Source organism: Aquila chrysaetos, chromosome 12, assembly GCF_900496995.4.
Source record: "Aquila chrysaetos chrysaetos chromosome 12, bAquChr1.4, whole genome shotgun sequence".
Classification (NCBI taxonomy): domain Eukaryota; kingdom Metazoa; phylum Chordata; class Aves; order Accipitriformes; family Accipitridae; genus Aquila; species Aquila chrysaetos.
This window is the reverse complement of record NC_044015.1, coordinates 32,157,675-32,177,895: the sequence shown is the minus strand read 5'-3', so window position 1 is coordinate 32,177,895 and position 20,221 is coordinate 32,157,675. Positions and strand designations below refer to the sequence as shown.

Here is a 20,221-nt window from a genome sequence, read left to right as displayed (position 1 = left end):
AAGGCACAAAGGTTAATTAATCTCTTGGGCATTCACATGACCAGATTTTTCTCTTGCGCAGCCTTTTTCAACAAAATACAGGAAAAGTGGAAAGAGAGTGCAAGGACAAGAGGAGACAATAAAAAATAACAGGAAATAGAAAATGGAGAAGAGGAAAGAATAAAGGGGGAGGAATCACTGCTGGGTTTGATCTATTTTTATGGAGACCATGCCAATCACAAATCCATTTGAAAATGCAGTCTTAATGCAATAGAAGATGCTTGAATTATATTAATATCACACATGAAAACTTTAACAAACCTCAGCCTCCAATAATGTAATAGGGAGTAAAAGAGAAAAGGTAAAGAAGACTAAAACATTTTGTCATCAAAAGGGAGTAATAATCCACACACAGTAATGAAGTTCGTTAAGTAAAAAAAATACATATATGTAGAGAAGAAGAGGTAATGCAAGACATTTTGACCTAGAAATACAGTCTTCACTTGAGCAAAACAAGGAAAGCAAATATGTGCATTGTATATTTAATGATATATAATTGTTTTCATTCAAACTATTGTGCACTAGCTGCTTGTGCATAAATGCCCCATGGCTTGGGAACATGCCAGCTGTTGACTTTCAGTTGACTTTTTGCATATATTGTATTAAAATGTCCCCACATGGCCAGCATTTTACTCTTATTGTGCCCCTGATGGTACCACGTATATACAGTAAGTTCGGTATGTTCAGGATTCAGTGGGCTTTCTGCATGTGCAGAGATCAGCTCTACAGAACACATGTGATGATGGATCATCTCTGCTGTAGAACAGATACATGTATGCACTCAAGGTGCACGCCCAGCATTGCCCAAGCCCAGTTCACACTACTGTTCCAACTGAGTTCATCTTACTCTAGAAGTCCTGAATATACTTACATAAAATCCTCAAATTGTCTTCTGACAAAATGTGTAGAAACCCAAATGTGCAGTAGTGTTCTGAAATAGGGCCCATTTCTTTGCCATTGTTCTTACACACAGTGGGGGTTTTGTTTTTCACATCAGGGACCCATTCCCAGCCAAGATATATGGGAGATACTGTAATCAAGATGATACATGCAAAATCTGGCATGGCTACCAGTTTGGAAATCTTTGGGTAGTTTCAGTGCTCTGGCACTGCAGGGCCAGCCAGCTCCTCTTTCTTAATACATAAACTACTTACTGTGGCTATATCTGTATGGATGGGTGCAAAGAGGCCTACACTAGGACTCCTGATGCTCCATGCTAGTCAGGTACAAGCTGATCCCGTCTGGCAGCTATTTTAGCAGAACACTACGCCATGGTTAATCCATTGTGCGAAGAACAGAGTGTGGAGAAGCAAGGTATAGAAAGAACCCTGTCCTTCCAGCACCTGCTTGGGTAGGCATGCCCTTTCTTTCTTGGAGAACTTAATTTTTTTAAATCTTTGTAGCATCTTACATCTAAAGATCGAAAAAGGCTACAAAACCCATCTGCTCACTAAACAAGGAGCAGCCCTAACAATTTATCACTCCAAAACTTCCAGAAACTGATGTTTGGAAAGACTAGCTCGGAAACAAATCAGAAATAATGAGGCTGACATATGAATGGAAATGCAATGCTTAAGGCACAAACCTGGAACAAGCTGCATGCAAAATGGGTATATTATGCACCTGAAAGTGTGAGAAATGAGCATAACAAGCATTAAAGGAGTCTGAAACCATGAGAAAGTTTACTGCTTTGTCCATTGGTAAACATGCCAGAGTTGCAGTAAGACTACATTGTTCTAGAGGTTTTAATTAGGGCTGCCTGACCTTTCAGGCGTTAATCTGTGCACAGGTTTATGGCCTGAGTTGATAGGTAGGTATGTACATGTCTCAATTTATAGCCCTCAATTGTCATCACAACACTGATGTTAAGAAAGTTAACAAACGTCTTTCTGTAAAAGATTAAGCATGCTATAACAATAGAAACAGCAGTAGATAAATTGTTTGCATTAAGGTGAGTGCGGATTTCTTCCTGAGCACATATATACATGTTATTTTGCTGTTATTATTTGAAGAGTAATTTCTTCTGGGACTGAAACCAGTCATCTCTTGGGTGAATCACCACATGGGTATAGTCACCCAGCAACACTACACAGTCATGTAGATTATAAACATTAAAAGTTTGTTAATCCTTTGTGGTTTTCTCCTCATTACAATTTATAATCAAGTTTTAACAGGTATAAGAAATGCAACTGAAACTGCAAAACAGACAGTAAAAATCAGTTGGTAAACATGTTTATCACTTTTGACTAAAGCAAGCAGTTTTGTCATTGATATGTCCTTAATGGCCTTTAGTGTTCATTATCTAATAAAGCTTTTATGTTTAAATTCAGGGTTTGGTCCTCAAAAAGTACCACACCGCTTCAATTCAGTCTTGGATCCAAACACAATGCTTATAAGGATTCACTGAGGCTAAACATCCTTCAGAGCAGCTTCACTCTGGGAATGGTGCAAAACTCCCTGAAGTGAGTAACTCTGTCTTCCAAGAGTTTCCATCCTACCCCCAAAGCTCAGAGGTTAGACTTAAATTTATTTTTCAGCTCTTTTTGCTGACTTGTATGACTTAGATCAGTCTTCCCATTGACGGAGAAGAATCAATTAAAGCCTTGGGAATTAGTATCAGGTTGAAGAGCCAGTTGCTAAAGCAGAGCATGAAGATTTGACCCCACGCCTCTGTAATACTGTGCATGCATATTGCTTTGTTAATAGAAGGTCTGATTTTATTGAAGTCAATGGCCGACTCCCATTCACCTAGACGTCTTACTCTCCCTCAAAATCCTGTGTATCCTCTGCCTCTTTGATGACTTCTAATAATTATAGCTTGGTTATATTAAGGCATTAAAAAGTAATTTCTTCTAGCAGTACGCCATCTGAATCATCCTCCCGTTAATTGTTTGCAACCATTACACTGGGTATTTCCATGGCACCTCCAGGACACTACCCAGAGAATTAGCTCCATTTATTCAAATTCTTTTGCTTCTTCCAGCAGCCCGGGGCAGTGTCCTCGGTTAGATAAGCCACCGAAAGCCCGCCATCGACCAAGCCGCCGGGGATCGGCGCAAATCTGCCAAGTCATGCTGCCCTTGCGAGCGAGCGGCCGCCCCGCCCGCGGCGGGCAGGGAGGGGAAGGGAGAGGAGGGGAGGGGAGGGGCGGCGGCGGCTCCCGTCTCCTCGCGAGACCGCGGCGGGTATAAAGCGGGCGGTGCGGCGGGGGCTGCCGCAGTTCGGGGCGTCCTCGTTTCCTTGCTGTCGCTGGGTGCGAGCTGCTCGGCTCTTTGTGTAAGTGCGGGGATGGGGTGGGGGCGGTGTCCGAGGTGTCGTTCATTTGGGGTTTTGCACAGTGCGGTTTTTTCTCCCCTTTTTTTCTTGTGTTTTTGGGTTTGGTTTGTTTTGTTTCCCCTCCCCCTCTGCGCGGATGGGTTCTTGAGCGAAGCGTGCGGGGCGAGCTCTTGCTCTCTGCATCCCGCCTCCTAAGGAGCGCTCTGCGGGGGCTACCGCTTTCTTCCCTTGTTGAGTTTTCCCCCTTTTTGGGGGGGGGGGGGGCAGATAACTCTTTCCTACGCGCCGGCCTTTATCAGATCTCCCCGTTGTGCTGCACGGGGAGGAGCCGCGGGGGGTGATCTCCGAGTGGGGGGGGCCCGCAGGCAGGCTGCAGCGCGCCTGCCGACAGCGGAGCGACTTCGCAGCGCGGCGGCGCCCCCCCCCCGCCCGGCTGCCGGGCTGGATGCTTCGGCTCAACGGTGGGCGTCTGGTGAGCGTGTCGGCATCTCGTTTCTCAGTCTTTAAAAAAACAAAAGTGCTGGATTCAACTTGGGGGTGGTGGTGCAAGGGGGCAGGTGTCCCCTATCACAGAGCGATGTAGTGGCTTTTTGCGCAGGTGAAGGCTGCGATCTCGCTTCAGAGGTCTTTCAGCAAAACGACTGTCGTGGTCTGCGTGTAGCTGGCTGCGGTATGCTCGAACCGAGGAGATTTGTGGCAATATCGCTCTTTTCTGACCACAGCTCAGTAGCTTAACCGCATTTTTGTGACAGTCTGAAAGCAGCAAAGTGGAAGGCTGATGGTATGTTTTTAAATGGCCTTTCGCTTTTGTTCAAGATATCCTAAAGGTACGAATTGCTAGTTAAGAGTGCAGGCTTGACTTGTTATAATTGCAGTTTGAAGATAATTGAAGTCGTGTGTGGCTATGAGCAACAGAAAGATATTCCAACCTGATTCAAATGTACTTGATTTGCAGTGTCCCTTCTTTCCTTTAGACTGAAAGGGAATAACATTGAGTCTGGGTTAGGAAATGCTGAGGCTAAAAATCCAAGCAGAACATGTGAGAACATATGTGAACCCCGTACGGAAAAGCAGAAGTGTTGGCAGGTCTCTGAGGAAAGCAGATGGTTCTTTTGCAGTACAAGGCAACTGAAATTGCCTGCCAATATTAAAGATTTTCATGTTACCTAAAAAGGGGGCAATAACTTGTAGTTTATAAAGGGGAAGTATCAAAGAGTAGTCTGACAGCTTTTATTTGACATTGAATTCCTAATAAAACACTCCAGGGGATTGCCGATGGAATATAGGAGGACTGGCATAGTCCTGAGCAAGGATGACCTTGAGATTGAGTAATGGAAAAGAATGTAATTCAGTGACAAAAATGTGGGGTCATGCACTCCAGACAAAACAGCTCTTGCTTTTATAAGGTGAAACTCACTAGTTAGAGGCATCTCAAATAAATACTGTGCAATGGCTGTCCCCCCATCCCTCTTACAGAACTGCAGTTTCAGAATTGCACCTACATTCATGGCTACAGGTCATGCTTGGCAGAGGGATTATTGATGTCTAGACTGCTTCAATACAATCCTAGCATACTCTGTAGTTCTGGCCACCATCATCCATAAGACTTGCTCCCAGTCTGCTGCTGTTGAAGACTAAACCCTTGGATGAACATGGGGATATTGGCCTTTGTTGCAAAAGGCAGTTAGAAATGCTCCACATGTTGGCAGTTCTCAAAATGAGAACTGAGATGTAGATGATTACTGTCTATATACTGTCAGGGTACGTAAGAGAAACTTCGAAAGCTAAAGCCATTACTAAAAAGACTAAACTTGGGTTGAAAGCTAAATGCTTATGACTTGTGGGCTAGTTCTCCAGGAAGAAAGTGGCTGGCAAGGGGGAAGGAGCCAAGAAATGAGATGCTCTCAACCTTTTTTAGAATGGACTTGGTGCCTTGCAGGCAGGACTTGGAAGAATTCTTGTATCTCGGCTTTCCTTGGCAACATGAAACTCATGCTAACCTTTCAGAGGTTTTTTTATCTCCAAGGCAGCTAGTGCTTGTAGCAGTGTATAGAATGACTTAAGTGAAATTACTTTTAACAAGATTTTGAGTTGAAGAAACAAAGTTCATAAAGTTACCTATTTGAAAGATTATGCTCTGGAAGTAACTGGAGTTCTAAAGTCAATATACTGCATTCCCAGACTGAGCAGAAATACTGTACAGGGTGTATTACAAATGACTAGCTTTTAGGGCAGGCAGCCAGATGTAGAGTTCTCTTGTCCTTGTGTACCCTCTTACTCTTTCCCAGTAGACTTGGAGGGGAAACAACCTGGCTGTACTGATTTAAGACTTGGTGAAATGTTAATTGTTAACATAGAATGTGATTTTCATGTATACTGTGAGTCTTTCTAGTTGCAAATAATACAAGGTTTAATTGTTTAGAAGGCTGAAGTGTAGTTCTGCAGAGCACTGTCCTCTGGGGATTAACAAAAGTTCTTTTCTTCTGGAATCAACAGGAACATAAAGTTTGAGGTCTTAAATTCCATTGTAAAATTGAACAAGGGTCTCCTCATCAGAAGTTCTAAAACCTAGACTTTCTAACTCATCCACCAAGTGGAACAGGAAGACTTAGAGGGCCGCTAAAATTCTAGGCTAGCCTTCTCCCACACCCTGAGCTGTTACTGGTTGAAGATAACTGTTACAGTATCATTAGGAGGTTAATAAGCCATAGATCTTGAAGTGCTAGTAATCCATGTAGTGGCTTGGTCTGGATATCTAGGCTGTGGTTATTGAACTACATCTTACTGTGCTGCTGCTTTAGGAAAAAATGTTAGTGTTTTGACTGGACTACCCAGGTGACAAAGTTAAAACTAATTTCACTATTAAGCCTTGTGTTGCAAGACCCAACTGCTGGTAAACTGTCTTTGGTGTTCAATCTAAATTGAGAAGATGCTTTGAATAAATGCTTGCTTCCAGGTGCAAATGTACCATTTAAACTGTATTGTTATTAACTCCTATCTAGATTAAATCAAGATGTCTTCAGGAAAGGCTTTCATTGGAAAACCAGCCCCTGACTTTACTGCCACGGCTGTAATGCCAGATGGACAATTCAAAGACATCAAACTCTCTGACTATAAAGGTAAGCTTATGTGCTTCTCTAATTACACAGATATAATCTGGCCATATGCAGGAGTGCAGTGCATCTAAGGATGCATCTTGATTTTTGTTTCAAAGTAATAGTGACCACTTGGCAGTAGACTGAAGTACACAACTTGTGCAGTGGTTCTCAGTGATGGCTGGAGTATGCTTGGGAAGCTGTCAGCAGCATGGCTGAATGTCCCAGCTATGATAATTGTTGCTAATTAGCATAAAATGCCTCTAAACTAGTCTTGGATCAGGCTTATTTGTCCTGTTTATTGTACTATGAGACTGATGTAATGTCTCCAAACTGTGGTACAGCAAAGTCTTGTATTGTAGGCTTTCTGTCAATGGAAACTAGATTCTTTCTCTAACCAATGAAGTTCCTTTCTCTAGAATACTGGCAAAATGTTTGCCTTACCAGAAAAAGCTTACTAAAATCAAAGGGAAAGCCTAAAGTATTCAAGTACTAATGTGGATGGCTTTAGAAAGACATTTCTAACTAAGCTGTGGCCCTCAGGCTGTGTGAGGGCAGTGAGTAGGTATAGACTAGTCACCTCAAATAAAATGTCTCCTTGGCTTGTAGCCTTTCAGACCTGTGGCATTTCTGCACTCTGTTAGTATTCAAGCATAGGGTCTTCTAGCGTGGGTACTAGGTGTACTCTGGGGAGGCCAGTGGGACTAAACCCAGGAGACAGGCATTCCCTGTCAAATTTGACAGTCCTAGTTACTAGCTGTAGGGTGGCCTCGAAGAGTTTTGTAAATGGTATTTGGCTGAAGTGTAAATCCCCTAGGTGCTTTATGGGCTTGCCACCTATACAGCAAGTCTTAAAATAGAGGCATTTGTAGTTTGCAATTTAATCTTTAAACGTTGTGTTGTATCAAGCACTTTCTCATCTATCAGTATTTGAATGGTTGATACTGATTATGAGAACTCTTACAAAGGTAAGAGATTAACTGGTTATACTGTTCTTCTAGGAAAATATGTTGTGTTCTTCTTCTACCCCCTGGACTTCACTTTTGTCTGTCCTACTGAGATTATTGCATACAGTGACAGAGCTGATGACTTCAAGAAAATTAACTGTGAAGTAATTGGAGCTTCCGTTGACTCTCACTTCTGTCACCTTGCCTGGTAAGAATCAGTCCTTTAACAGAATATTCTGCCTGGTCTCAGTTCTTGCAGGAACTGAATCCAGAGTGTATTTAAACTTTCTTACTGAAGTATCAAATAAAGGCATTTGGGCGGTATTGGTAGCATCAGGTACTTCTGAACAGAACTGAGCATACTGTTCAGTTCTTCTGTTGCCTCCTGGCAGACCAAGTATGATATTGCAGAAAGGATCAGCTTTTGTTGTACCTTATACTTTGGTCTGTATTTTTAACATTTAAACTTTGTTCTTTTAGGATCAACACTCCTAAGAAACAGGGTGGTTTGGGTACTATGAAAATCCCATTGATTTCTGACACAAAACGTGCCATTGCCAAAGAATATGGAGTACTTAAGGAGGATGAAGGTATTGCATACAGGTAATATGCAAGAAGGTAAACTTGCTGTTGAAGTCTTATGTTGCAATACATGGAGCATGTCAGATGAACATGGAGCTTGCATATACTTGAACACCTGCAGCAAGCTGAAGCTGTTGGCTCTTCTAGAGGTAAACTGCTTCAAGCTATCAAACACTCTTATAAGGGGAAATGCTATGTGGTTCTCAGTGTTTAGACTTTTCATGGCTTTGGTAAGCTAGATAAATGCCTGCTGCTTCCCTTTGGTTACCTATCTGCACAGGCAGGAGTCTCCTCCAGGTGAGCTTCTGCAAACATTGGTAATGCAAGACCTACGTATTCATGAAAGTGATTACAGGTATTTAGTGATTAAAGTACAGTTTAAAACCCAAGCCTTAGCTTTTAGTTGACTGTTCAGTTGAAGTTGCCGAGGGAGCTGAACTTCTGCTAACTCTTAACATGACTTTGGAGGACTAACTGATGAACCATTGCTTGGTTGGGCTTTTTGAGAACAGTGTGTGTAGTTATTCTTTGAATGTAAGAATGCCTCTCCTTCAATTCACCTTTTCCTTGGGTTTCTCTTCCATTTTGTTTTTCCGCTAGCATCTTCCTTAAAGAAATGTTGCTTTCCTGCATTAGACTTGCCTCCTGTCCCTCCTAGCTCCTGCTGAATGTTAAGCTTTCAACTGCTAATGTTTCAGTGCTATGCATACACCAAAGGTATTAGTTTTTAGGAAGAGGTAATACTAGGTGACACAACATACTGCCATAATGGAATACTGAACTTGAGTTTTTGAAACTCACTTCAGTCTAATCAGTCTCTTAAAAGCTGTGTTTAACTTTAGGGCTGCTTTTTTTTTTTTTGTAGGGGTCTGTTCATAATTGATGAGAAGGGGATCTTGAGGCAGATAACAATCAATGATCTTCCTGTTGGCCGTTCTGTTGATGAAACCCTCAGACTTGTGCAGGCCTTCCAGTTTACAGATAAACATGGAGAAGGTAAGAGTTCTTCCTCTTTCTAATCTCAAATGTTTTTTCTAGAGAACAGTATTAAATAGGCAGGTTAAATCAAGGTTTATTGAAAGGTACTAAGTACATGTATTGATCTGTGCACAGCAATAATTGTGCTGTCTCTTGAAATGCAACTGGTTCTGTAAAGCTACTTGTTGAAGGACATCTTAGTGCTACATTTATCCTATTCCAGTTAATTGTCCATTGAGTACTTGCTAATGTTGAAACATCATGTAAATCAACTTGGTGCTGGATGTCTTGCCAAGCACATAGCAGTTCTCTCAATTAGACACAGAAAATACTTGAGACAGCAATGAAGAACATATAATAACTTAGCCTGCAAGGGTAAGCATAATTTAGACTCTGCTCTCAGATTTGGTAGGTCGAGACCATCAGTACTAATGCGGTGTTTTACACAGTCTGTTAAACAATGTATTTAAATTCCCAGAAAGCCTGCTGATCTCTGTGTCCATGTGTAGTAAGGGGAAAATGGATGAGAGTCTTTGTGTCCATAGTTCAAGAATAAGGTGCTTGAGGCTGGTAGCTTTTCTACAGGAATTTAAAAAAAAAAACAACACTGCAGATGAAAGATTTGAACCAGGTTATTGAAACTCAAAATTACTATGTAGGTATTAGTAGTCTTCAACTGTCATTAGTTGATGACGTGTTGCTGCTGGTCATACTTAACTTGCTTCAGAATTGGTAAATCAAGGGCAGATTTTATTAAAACAAGCTGCTATTGTGGCTATGCTATAGCCTGAAGAGAGTCAGTGTTTCTGAACTTGTATGCCATCTTCTGTCAGCTGAGGAGACATCCCTAATACTTGGTGATGTAGCAGTCACATGTCATGCAAATGAAGCCTTCTGGGGTTTACTATGCCCTGAAGTAGTCAAAAGCTGGCAAAAGCTTTTCCTCCAGAACTAGGACTGCATCTAAACCAGGATAGACCACAATAAGGTGTGTAGCAACACTCAGAAGCTGAGAATACTATAGCTAAAATTGCCAGTCTTCTGTGGAGCAAGCATCAAGTTTTGCATGGCTGTACACAAGGAAGACTGTGTCCAAAAAATGCTGCTCAGGAGTTGCTGAGATTTTGAGGCCATGGAACCTCTGCATCTTGGGGGCCTTTTGGTAGCCATACAGGGGAACTAGAGATGGTTTAACTCTTCTTCCCCCTCCCTATTCAACTGGAGAATGGGACTAGGGTTCATTAAAGATAAGGAGACTATAGACTTAACAGGATCCAAGGAGAGAAGTGTACTGTAAAGTTGTAAAGCCTTTCTGACTCAGGCTGCTGGAGTTGGTGTTACCTTGCTGTCAAGCTTTTGTGAAGCTTTTAAGCGGGGTGGGTAGGGGTGCATGTGTAAAGGGCCCACTGTTCCATGGGCAAACACCTGGTTCCTTGGGTGCTACTAGCTAGTGAATAAATGGAAATAAGTAAAATAAATTGAACATAATGCCACACTGAATAATGCACCTCCTGTATGTTGCAAAGATGTAAATATGTTTTGAGTTGCTAGTTTGCTTTAATGTTGTGTAAAACATGTTATGCAGGAGCAGCTGGTAAGACTTAAACATTCTTATCATTTCAGTGTGCCCAGCTGGCTGGAAGCCTGGCAGTGACACAATCAAGCCTGATGTTCAGAAAAGTAAAGAGTATTTCTCCAAGCAGAAATAAACTTGTTCTGAGTGGAAACTAGTATGCCTTATGTAAAGAGCAAGCATCAGTTATGAACTTTGACTAAGTCATTGCATCTGAGTCAAGGGATCATGTTGTAGGTATAAAAAGTAACTTTTTTTACTTGAAGGCAAGTTTGTCCTGTTGACAGTACCTTCATAGAAAATCTTAAATGATCAATATCTGTACATCAAGCCCTGTTGACTTTAGTGACAATGCAGTGTATGTGGTTAGCCATGTGTTGCATATAGAGCAGTGGTATCCTTTTGTAACTCTATTAAACTTGTGGAAAGAGCATACTGTCTACTGTTCTTATGTATAATCATCAGGAGACCTAAAGCAATGCAGGCTGCATTTCTGAAAGCTCTGTCTACTGAGCTGTCTGTAGACATCTCAATTCCTAGAGACCTTTTACAGCTCCATTAGAATGGAGATACTAACACTTAATTTTCATGTTGCAGTAGTAAAGTACTCTGTACACTCTTCATGACTTTGCTACTATGTAGAGGAACATGGTTTGATAGTAGTCTGTCAGACTTAAGCAATTCTACAGTGCCCAGAGCATGAAGCATAGAGGTGACTGACAAAGACTGGGCATATTTTCCTGCACTGTTTCAGCTTACTCATTTCTGCATCCACTTTGGTCAAAATTATGACTGTTCATGCTAAATTTCTGGGAATCTAACATTCAGTTTGAACCCTGTTTGTACAGAAGTGGAAGACTGGGCTTTCTGGAAAGCAAACTTAAATACACAACATTCATCCCTAGTCTCTCCCACTGCATGGAATGGGAGTGAGAATATGCCAGTTATCCATTAGCTTGTAGTCATATGACTAAGATCAAAAGAAGGGTGGCACTACAAAATGTGGTACTCAGATGTGCTCAGCCTTGTCTTTAATTGTTGTATTCCAAATGATTATGTGCATGCTGTAAAACTCAAAGCACGTGACTGTGGCCTTAAGTTACACTGAAGCTGTGTCTGCTGTGTAGCTTCATGGTTAAAGGTGGCTTGTGATGAAGTCCTGAACTTCAGAGCTGAGGATTTGGGTAAGGAGATACTGCCTAGCAATATAAGTCAGAACCCTGTGATCTTTATGTACCTGTAAAGATTAAACTCTTAAAGCTCAAGACCTTGCATCTAACTTCAGCTCCTCAAGTAGTGAACAAGTTCTGTCCTGCCCTGCTTAAAGTGAGCAATAACAAAGTTGAGGCCCTGGGCTACTTACATGAGTCAGAAGTGAAAGTTGCATGCCTTGAGTAGTAAACTTGTCTTGTGCAGTTGGAAAAAAATACTTAGTGCAGAAGCCTTTCTACCAAATAACTGCAATAAATACTAAAATAGCTAATCCCCTGGGTCTTGCTTAAGTGCCACAAATCCTCCTGAAGCTAAGGTGAAAGTGATGCTTAGTTGGATCATTTTTGCTTAGTATTAAAATGCAAATTATTCTCCTCAAGATAACAAATGAGGCTAACATCCTAGGGTGGCACTGTGAAGTAAGAGGAGCAAGTATTTTTTATGTGTGTGTATACATATATATATATATATAGGATTATGGTTCAAGGTAAGTGAATGGATACTAACCTGTATGGCTGAGCATGAAGTTATCTTTGTCAATCAAACTTCCTTTCCCAGCAAATGAAAAGGAGTAAAGTCAGGGCTAATCTAATGTAAAACTTACCTTAGTTGTATCTAGCTATATTAGCCTTGCAATGTTATAAAATTGATGACAGCAGTTCTTTGGAGGGTACAGTATTAGTGTGGTCTAGCCCTGTGGAATGGAGATCTTTACCCTGATGTGACTAAAGTGACTTCTGCTCTTATTCAGAAGTAAAATTGCACCTATGTTGACTGGGCCGTTACATCATATAATGCTACATGAGGTCCTGTGAACTCCTGATAGCATGGTAGATAAGCTTGTTCTGTGCCCAGTGTGAAGGCCTTTACATTAACAGCCAAGTTCAGCCCCTCACCGTGATACAAACGGCCTTTCTCCTATCCTTCCAGTGTAGTCACTGTTAAAATGTGAAAAATGCATTTAAAATGAACAGACTTACTAGCTGCTCTCTCGCCTACCCCTTGTTGTAGGGGATAAAGGGGTTCTCTCATGGTCTGGTCTCGAGCTCCCTCCCAAAAGGCAGAGGGAGTCTTCATGTGCCCATCCCAGGCGCTCGGAGGAAGAAGAGGGTCTGACGGCGGCGGAGCCCCCAGCTCCTCACGGCAGTTCCTCCTGGCTCAGGCGGAAGCCCTGACCCCAGCAGCCCCCCCTCTCCTCGGCGGAGCGGTCTGGCCTCGCCCGCCCCTCAGCAGAGGCGCCGCGCCGCCCGCGCTTTTCCAACGGCCGCCGCTGCTCCCGCCCCCGCTGGCGCGCGCGGAGGCCGGGGATTGGCTTGCGGTCGGGGGCGCGCCAGCGGTGCCCCGCCTCCCTGCGGGGAGACCTGCGGCGGGAAGCGGAGGCGTCCTTCGGCGTGCGGCCTTCGCCTGGCGGCTGCTGCGGGGAAAATAGGTTGGAGTGGCCCTGATGGGAGATCTGGGTGTAGGAATGTCCCGTAAAAATACCTATTGTCTTCGCTTATTTAACCCGCTCCTCTCATGTAACGTGTTTCGTTCGATACTTTACTTCCTTTGCGTACTGGTCATGTGGAGACTTGAGTTCTGGCAGGAATATTTTATTAGTTGTTGATATTCACCCTTGCTCCTAACACAGTTATGTTCACTTCTGCCTTGAGTGATATCTCCAACATGTTTTTAATACCTCCCACCTTTTAAATGTCGTAATAGTTGTGTTCATGTGTTAATTTTCCTATTTTGAAAAGTGGTTAATCTTGATAGCTACTTAAGTAGCTATACATTTAGAAAATATTCTGTGACTGAGAAAAACATTTCAGTTATAATTGCTGCTGTCCACTTGGTACTCAGAGACAGTACTAACAGTATCTAAACATCATAGTCACTGATGAATGATGACAATGTGGAAATTCAAAACAGCCAAGAAACAAAATACCTGTGGGTTAGGAACTGTATTATATGTTTGCACCAAATGATTGACTGTGGGAATTAATGCAATTAAACAATTTTTCTTTTTTTTTTTTTAATTCTTTCAGCCATGTGAGGCATTCATGGCAACGTTTGCCATGCTGTCATTTTAATGTTTCCGAGAGTATAACACAAAATGGCTAACACATAAAGCTTCTTCAAATCAAGAGTCTGGGTTTATTTCTTTGCTTAAACTCAGTATTGATTCAGATGTAGCTTGGAATTTCCATTAAGTGTTCTGGGGCTTACTCCCTGCTCCTAGTATCGTGACATCTTAGACTGGTGTAATTTTCATGACATTCAAATAACTATAATCCTCACTTATTGCGAAACATTTTTTCATGTACCAAGATGCATATTGTATTTTCATTACTGTTATGAACTGGTTTTGCTTTCATGATGAATGGGTGCCACATTTCCCAGTGAGGTAAAAAAAATCAGCAGTTCTTCGTTTTGGTGGCAAGACTGATAGCTGTTACAGTATCGTGTACTACTTAGTGAGTTTTTTCCTGAAGATGCACACAGCAGATGCTATTTAGAAAGGACAGGATCTTCAGCGTGGTGGGGTGGTTTTGGCTGGGTTTTTTTTTTGTTTGTTTTGGGTTTGGTTTTTTAATGTGTGAGTGATTGCACATCTTTTTCTAGTTTGGGTGCTTATTGTAAAAATAATCTTGTATTCATTAATTTCTTTAGAATATATTACTCAGATGAAGGGAAACTGAAATACATCTTATTGTGTCTCTTTCCTATTTCTCTTTATTTGTAGCTCATTGCTGTGATCACTGGGGGTTTATATAACTGGCTTGCTGCTTTGCAAAAGAACATTTTACAAGCATATGATGTTTCAGTCTTAAGATAATCCTTGAAAAATTACTTGGATCAATTTAAATACCTGTATTTATCTTTTACAAATTTTTACAGAAACTTGTGATACTGTATTCCTCTCAAAAGCAGTGTGCCAATGGACACAAATGTACTAGCAGTCATCTACTGACAATATGATACTGAAATTGGCTATATTTTAATATATTTATCTTGGTTTTGAGGGTTGAACTACACAGCACCAGGTGCTTACACTGGTAAGCAGCTATAGTAGATGTAATTATATAAATATATATGGGATTTTATCTGTTTGAGATCTGTAAAACTGTTAAAACTCTATTTAATTAAATATTATTTCAAAATTGTATGCAACAGTAGCTAACGAGCAGACTCTTGTCAGTCTTTGAAACTGAACTTTAACAGCTGTGGTGAAGTAGCCCTGACATCACCTCTCAGGTGACGTGATCTTGCTGTCAAAATAAATGGCAAAGGTCCTGTTCACTGCAGTTTTACAGACAATGGCATTAGGTACTGATTTGTCTGATCTTAGTGAAGACTGAGTAAAAGTCGAAGGAAATTAACCTTCTACGCTGTGGTGGGTTGACCCCAGCTGGACACTGGGTGCCCACCAAAGCTGCTCTATCACTCCCCCTCCTCAACTGGACAGGGGAGAGAAAATAGAACAAAAGATTCGTGGGTTGAGATAGGACAGGGCGAGATCACTCACCAATTACAGTCATGGGCAAAACAGAGTCAACTTGGGGAAATTAGTTTAATTTATTACCAATCAAATCGGAGTAGGATAATGAGAAATAAAACCAAATCTTAAAAACACCTTCCCCCCACCCCTCTCTTCTTCCCAGGCTCAACTCCACTCCTGATTTTCTCTACCTCCTCCTCCCCCAGCAGCACTGGGGAATGGGGGTTACTATCAGTTCATTACACCTTGTCTCTGTGGCTCCTTTCTCCTCAGGGGCAGGACTCACACCCTTCCCTTGCTCATGCTCCACAAACTTCTCCAATGTGAGTTCCTCCCACAGGCTACAGTTCTTCATGAACTACTCCAGTGTGGGTCCCTTCCACAGGATGCAGTCCTTCAGGCACAGACTGTGCCAGCATGGGTCCCCCACAGGGTCACAAGTTCTGCCAGCAAATGTGCTCCAGTGTGGGCTCCTCTCTCCCTGGGTCCACAGGTCCTGCCAGGAGCCTGCTCCAGCGCCGGCTTCCCACAGGGTCACAGCCTCCTTTGGGCACCCACCTGCTCCGGCGTGGGGTCCTCCCTGGGCTGCAGGTGGAGATCTGCTCCACCATGGACCATCATGGGCTGCAGGGGGACAGCCTGCCTCACCACGGTCTTCCCCATGGGGTGCAGGGGAATCTCTGCTCTGGTGCCTGGAGCACCTCCTCCCCCTCCTTCTTCACTGACCTTAGGGTCTCCAGGGTTGTTTCTCCTGCATGTTCTTATTCCTCTCTCCGGCTGCAGTTTCTGTGCCACAGCAACTTTTTTTTTTCCCTTCTTAAATATGTTATCACAGAGGTGCTAGCACTGTTGCTGATGGACTCGGCCTTGGCCAGCAGCAGACAGTCCGTCTTACAGCCAGCTGGCATTGGCTCTATTGGATATAGGGGAAGCTTCCAGCAGCTTCTCACAGAAGCCACCCCTGTAGCCTCCCCACTACCAAAATCTTGCCACGCAAACCCAATACATACACATTATGTTCTTCATATATTATCTAAAATTAAGAATATTTAGTACCTTATTTTTGTGGATAGATGTCTGTAATTAGTTTTCAGAGAATAGCCTTTGTATAAGAGCAACAGGATTTTTTTGGTATGTGTAATACAAAACAGTGCATCAGACTTAAATTCTACACGTATATTTATCATAGAACACAGCATGTGACTTTTGGTATGTGACATGCAGAACCTAACCTTTATTAGATTTTGTACACCTTTCATGAGTATGTTATTTCAAAATTAACAATTGTGTATTTATTTTTAGATGTTTATAAGAAAAATATCTCTTAGTAATGTTTAAAGAATTAGCACTTTGTTAAAAAATGAGTTTCTCACTGGTTTTGAAAAATACTCTAAAAAGTTACTAAAGTTAGAGTACTATTTTCTCAACAAGTGCTCCAGCCTTTTTATCAGGCCTTTGATGAATAGGTTATTGGATTGTTCAACAAATCAATACAGTTCAAAGAACAAAAGCAAGTAGTTTACATCTTGCAGGTATTGCAAAATTATGCACTTTGGTTAGGAAAGTATGTTTACAAAAGCCCCATGACTTTACTTTTTAGTAACATTATACATCAAAACAACAGTTGTGTAAAGATTATGTTAAAATAATGGGGTTTGTCATATTAATAGTTTGAAAAATGTGATATATATCCTCTGAAATTTTCAGTGGGCCTGATGTTCAGTATTAAATGACAGTCTGTGTAAATATACTGTCGTGGTTTAACCCCAGTCAGCAACTAAGCACCACGCAGCCATTCACTCACTCCCCCCCCGCCCCAGTGGGATGGGGGAAAAAATCAGGAAAAGAAGTAAAACTCGTGGGTTGAGATAAGAATGGTTTAATAGAACAGAAAAGAAGAAACTAATAATGATAATTATAACAATAATAAAGTGACAATAGTAATAATAAAAGGATTAGAATATAAAAGTGATGCACAATGCAATTGCTTACCACCCGCCGATTGACGCCAAGCAGCAATCCCCCCCTGCCCCCACTCCCCCAGCTTATATACTGGGCATGACGTCACATGGTATGGAATACCCCTTTGGCCAGTTTGGGTCAGCTGTCCTGGCTGTGTCCCCTCCCAGCTTCTTGTGCCCCTCCAGCCTTCTTGCTGGCTGGGCATCAGAAGCTGAAGAATCCTTGACTTTTGGCTAAACGTTACTTAGCAACAACTGAAAACATCAGTGTGTTATCAACATTCTTCTCGCACCTAACTCAAAAACATAGCACTATACCAGCTACTAGGAAGACAATTAACTCTATCCCAGCTGAAACCAGGACATACACATTCTGAAGTATCTTGGTAGACAGATAAAGCATAGAGGACTTCTTAAAACAGAAATGTCATGGTTCTATTTTGCAAAGGGTGAAATGAGGCAAGTGCAGAGGGGTGGTGTGAAGCCATAGGGTAGTTAGCTCTGTCCGGTGTGAACTAGTAGGAATGCAGCACACTTGGACATCAATTCAGGTGGTGTGTTAAAGCTATCACTGTCTTTTTTTTGATACAAATTAATGGTACATACAAGAAGAACACTGAACTAGGAAATCAAAGAAATAGCAGGTATGTTTTTGACCATGAATATATTAGCTTCTATTTTTAATGCTAGAAAAAAAAGATTAATTTGCCTTTAATGTACTGTCAGAACTGATTTTACTTTGAACGTCCACGTTTGCGTTTCTATCAGGTTACTAGTCAGTGTCTTCACCTTTAATATTGGTATAATTTAAGCGCCTCACAGAATATAGGAGTATGATATTACAGAATGGCTTTACAGGCCAAAGCCTGTGCAAATCAAACAACTCTGCAAAATCAATTAATCTGTGCTGCACACACTTATGTGGCTGGCAGGAGAGCAGGTTGCCATCGTGCTGTGAATTGTTTGCAGTGTTCCTGAACAAAAGATGTGCCGGCAGTAAGCTCTTCTCACCACACCTAGCGATGATAAGTTTGGACTTTAATGTGAAACTTGGCTCTTTCACCTGAAACTTAAATCATTGTACATATTATGGGACGCGTGTCTGAATTTAGAATGTTCCTGTGCAAGATAAAATTTGACCATACATATATGAATATATATATGAATATATGTGAAGTCATTAAGATTGCACCGTCCTCTGAAACTGTGAGCCTAGTAGGTTTATGTTCCATATTCTACAGCAACATATTTTTGAAGTATCTGCACTGACAAATGAGGTTAGTATCCTTTGTCAAGAGAGAAAAAAGTCTTTACATGTAATAAAACTTCATGTAATTTAAAATTAATGTATTTCTTCAAATTCACTTTTCACAAAAATAAGGTGAATTTCTTTTTTGTTTATGTTGCTGTAGTTTTTAATATTTTGGAAGAAGAGCCTGTTAAAAAAAGATTGAAGCAACAGTGAATGATTCAGGAAGACTAGTCAGAACAATGCTGGAAAAAGGGTTATGACATGAAATTAAACCCTAAAACTAGCTAATTCCTTTAAAAGGAATAAGAGGTTTTATGCATTCATAGAAAAATTATTCTGCATAAATTTAAGATTCTGTAGGATATTTTTCAACCCAGAAAATCTCCCTACCCCTTCCTCTATTTAATTTACTTACAGGAATTCTCCTATCCCATACTTGGTTTTACATGAGGAAAAAAAAACAGAGCAACTTAGTGTAATGGTGTGTGATTTCCAGAAACTTTGAAGACAGAAGACAATCAAATTCTCTTTCAGAATTTCCTTTAGGAAGTGTTTTGGGGAAATAAAACATACCCAGTTATTAAAAATAAAATTGCTCACTGAATTATGTACAAACATATAAACAAAAATAACATAAAATGAGAAATGTATTATAGATGTAATATTAATGAATGACAGTTATGTAATTTTTTTTCCAGGAAGTAGCCATTTCAAATATTTTTATTACATATATAATCACATTTTGCAGATTGTGGTACAATATTGGAGAGATTTTTAAAATTCCAGTAAAATATCTTATTGCTCATTCTATGATAAAATATTTCATTTTTTAAAGTTTCCCACCATATTTCCCATTATTGTGTTTCAGTTATTGGAATAAAAACCCACCACCCCATTTTTTCATCTAAAGTACTGTTTTTCTAAGGAATGTGAACATCTATCTGTTTTTTCAGTCACAGAGAGAAAAGCATGTTTGTGTTCTTGTTTCTTTCTGTTTCCTTCTTGAAAACCTAGAAGTTTCTGAAGTTCCCTTCAGAACACACTAGAAGGGAAGTGTTCTGTTCACTTTCTGAAGCAAACGTGATGGATGATCTGTCACAGGATATATGATATGACAGGAAGCCAGCTTAACAGCAGAAAAGTCTCATGAATACATTTGTCCATTTTGGTAGATGAATTTGTGAAAGTTAAGGTTGCAGAGGTACAGCTGGCTCTCCACTGCAGTAAATGGCAAAACCCACTTCCCCTTCGAGGGAGAGCTTTGTAACTGTTGCTGCTTAAATCAGTATTCAAAGCTAATTTTTTAAAAGTACTTTTTGCATGGGCCCGAACAAAGAGTGTTGATAACCACACTGGTGCTGACCGGTAGCTGCCACTTCTTGTTTTTAGAAATATGGAAGTCTTTACTCAGATTCTTTTTTTTTTAGTCAAATTCAAGTCACCATGCATTTTCAGTAATTTAACCCATGTTAAATAGTAGCTACACCACCAATAATTTTGGTCACAAGTGAATAAAGGACCATGTATACTATACTGAATGAGTAAAATCATGCTTCTGACCCAGAGGAGGGCAATCTAGCCCTAAAAAAAAAAAAAAAAGCTTAAAAAACCCCAATAAAACAAAATCAGAAGAGTGCACTGCTCTCATAAGGTTGGCTACTTGTGTTTGACACACCAGCACTGACTTACACAGCAAACCATCTTTAGTCTTTCATAGTTTAGAGGAAGACAGGATCGTTACAAGCCACCCCTTTTATAGAAGGAAATAAGACAATATCAGAAATTAAATTTTCCAAACTCCACTTCATACCCCACAGAAACTAGA

At 41.0% G+C, this 20,221-nt stretch overlaps 1 protein-coding gene across 3 annotated transcripts; it reads left to right on the top strand.

The window, feature by feature from the left end:
• The first annotated feature begins 3,176 nt into the window (after positions 1-3,176).
• PRDX1 (peroxiredoxin 1) lies at positions 3,177-10,923 on the top strand. 3 transcript variants are annotated; one of them, XM_041127946.1, is made up of 6 exons: positions 3,177-3,315; positions 6,318-6,434; positions 7,412-7,565; positions 7,838-7,960; positions 8,805-8,935; positions 10,541-10,923. In XM_041127946.1, the coding sequence occupies exons 2-6, from the start codon at positions 6,329-6,331 to the stop codon at positions 10,624-10,626; spliced, it is 600 nt and encodes a 199-aa protein (XP_040983880.1). In that variant the 5' UTR covers positions 3,177-3,315; positions 6,318-6,328; the 3' UTR covers positions 10,627-10,923. The 3 variants fall into 3 exon arrangements, with proteins under 3 accessions (XP_040983880.1, XP_040983881.1, XP_040983882.1); XM_041127947.1 differs by lacking the exon at positions 3,177-3,315 and adding an exon at positions 4,124-4,142; XM_041127948.1 differs by lacking the exon at positions 3,177-3,315 and adding an exon at positions 4,977-4,995.
• The last annotated feature ends 9,298 nt before the right edge of the window (positions 10,924-20,221 follow it).

Coding starts and splice junctions, on each gene's coding strand:
- PRDX1 (XM_041127946.1), top strand. CDS start 6,329: ATGTCTTCAGGAAAGGCTTTCATTGGAAAACCAGCCCCTGACTTTACT. Junction 7,961..8,804: donor GATGAAGGTATTGCATACAG/GTAATATGCAAG, acceptor TTTTTTTTGTAG/GGGTCTGTTCATAATTGATG. Junction 8,936..10,540: donor TACAGATAAACATGGAGAAG/GTAAGAGTTCTT, acceptor TTATCATTTCAG/TGTGCCCAGCTGGCTGGAAG.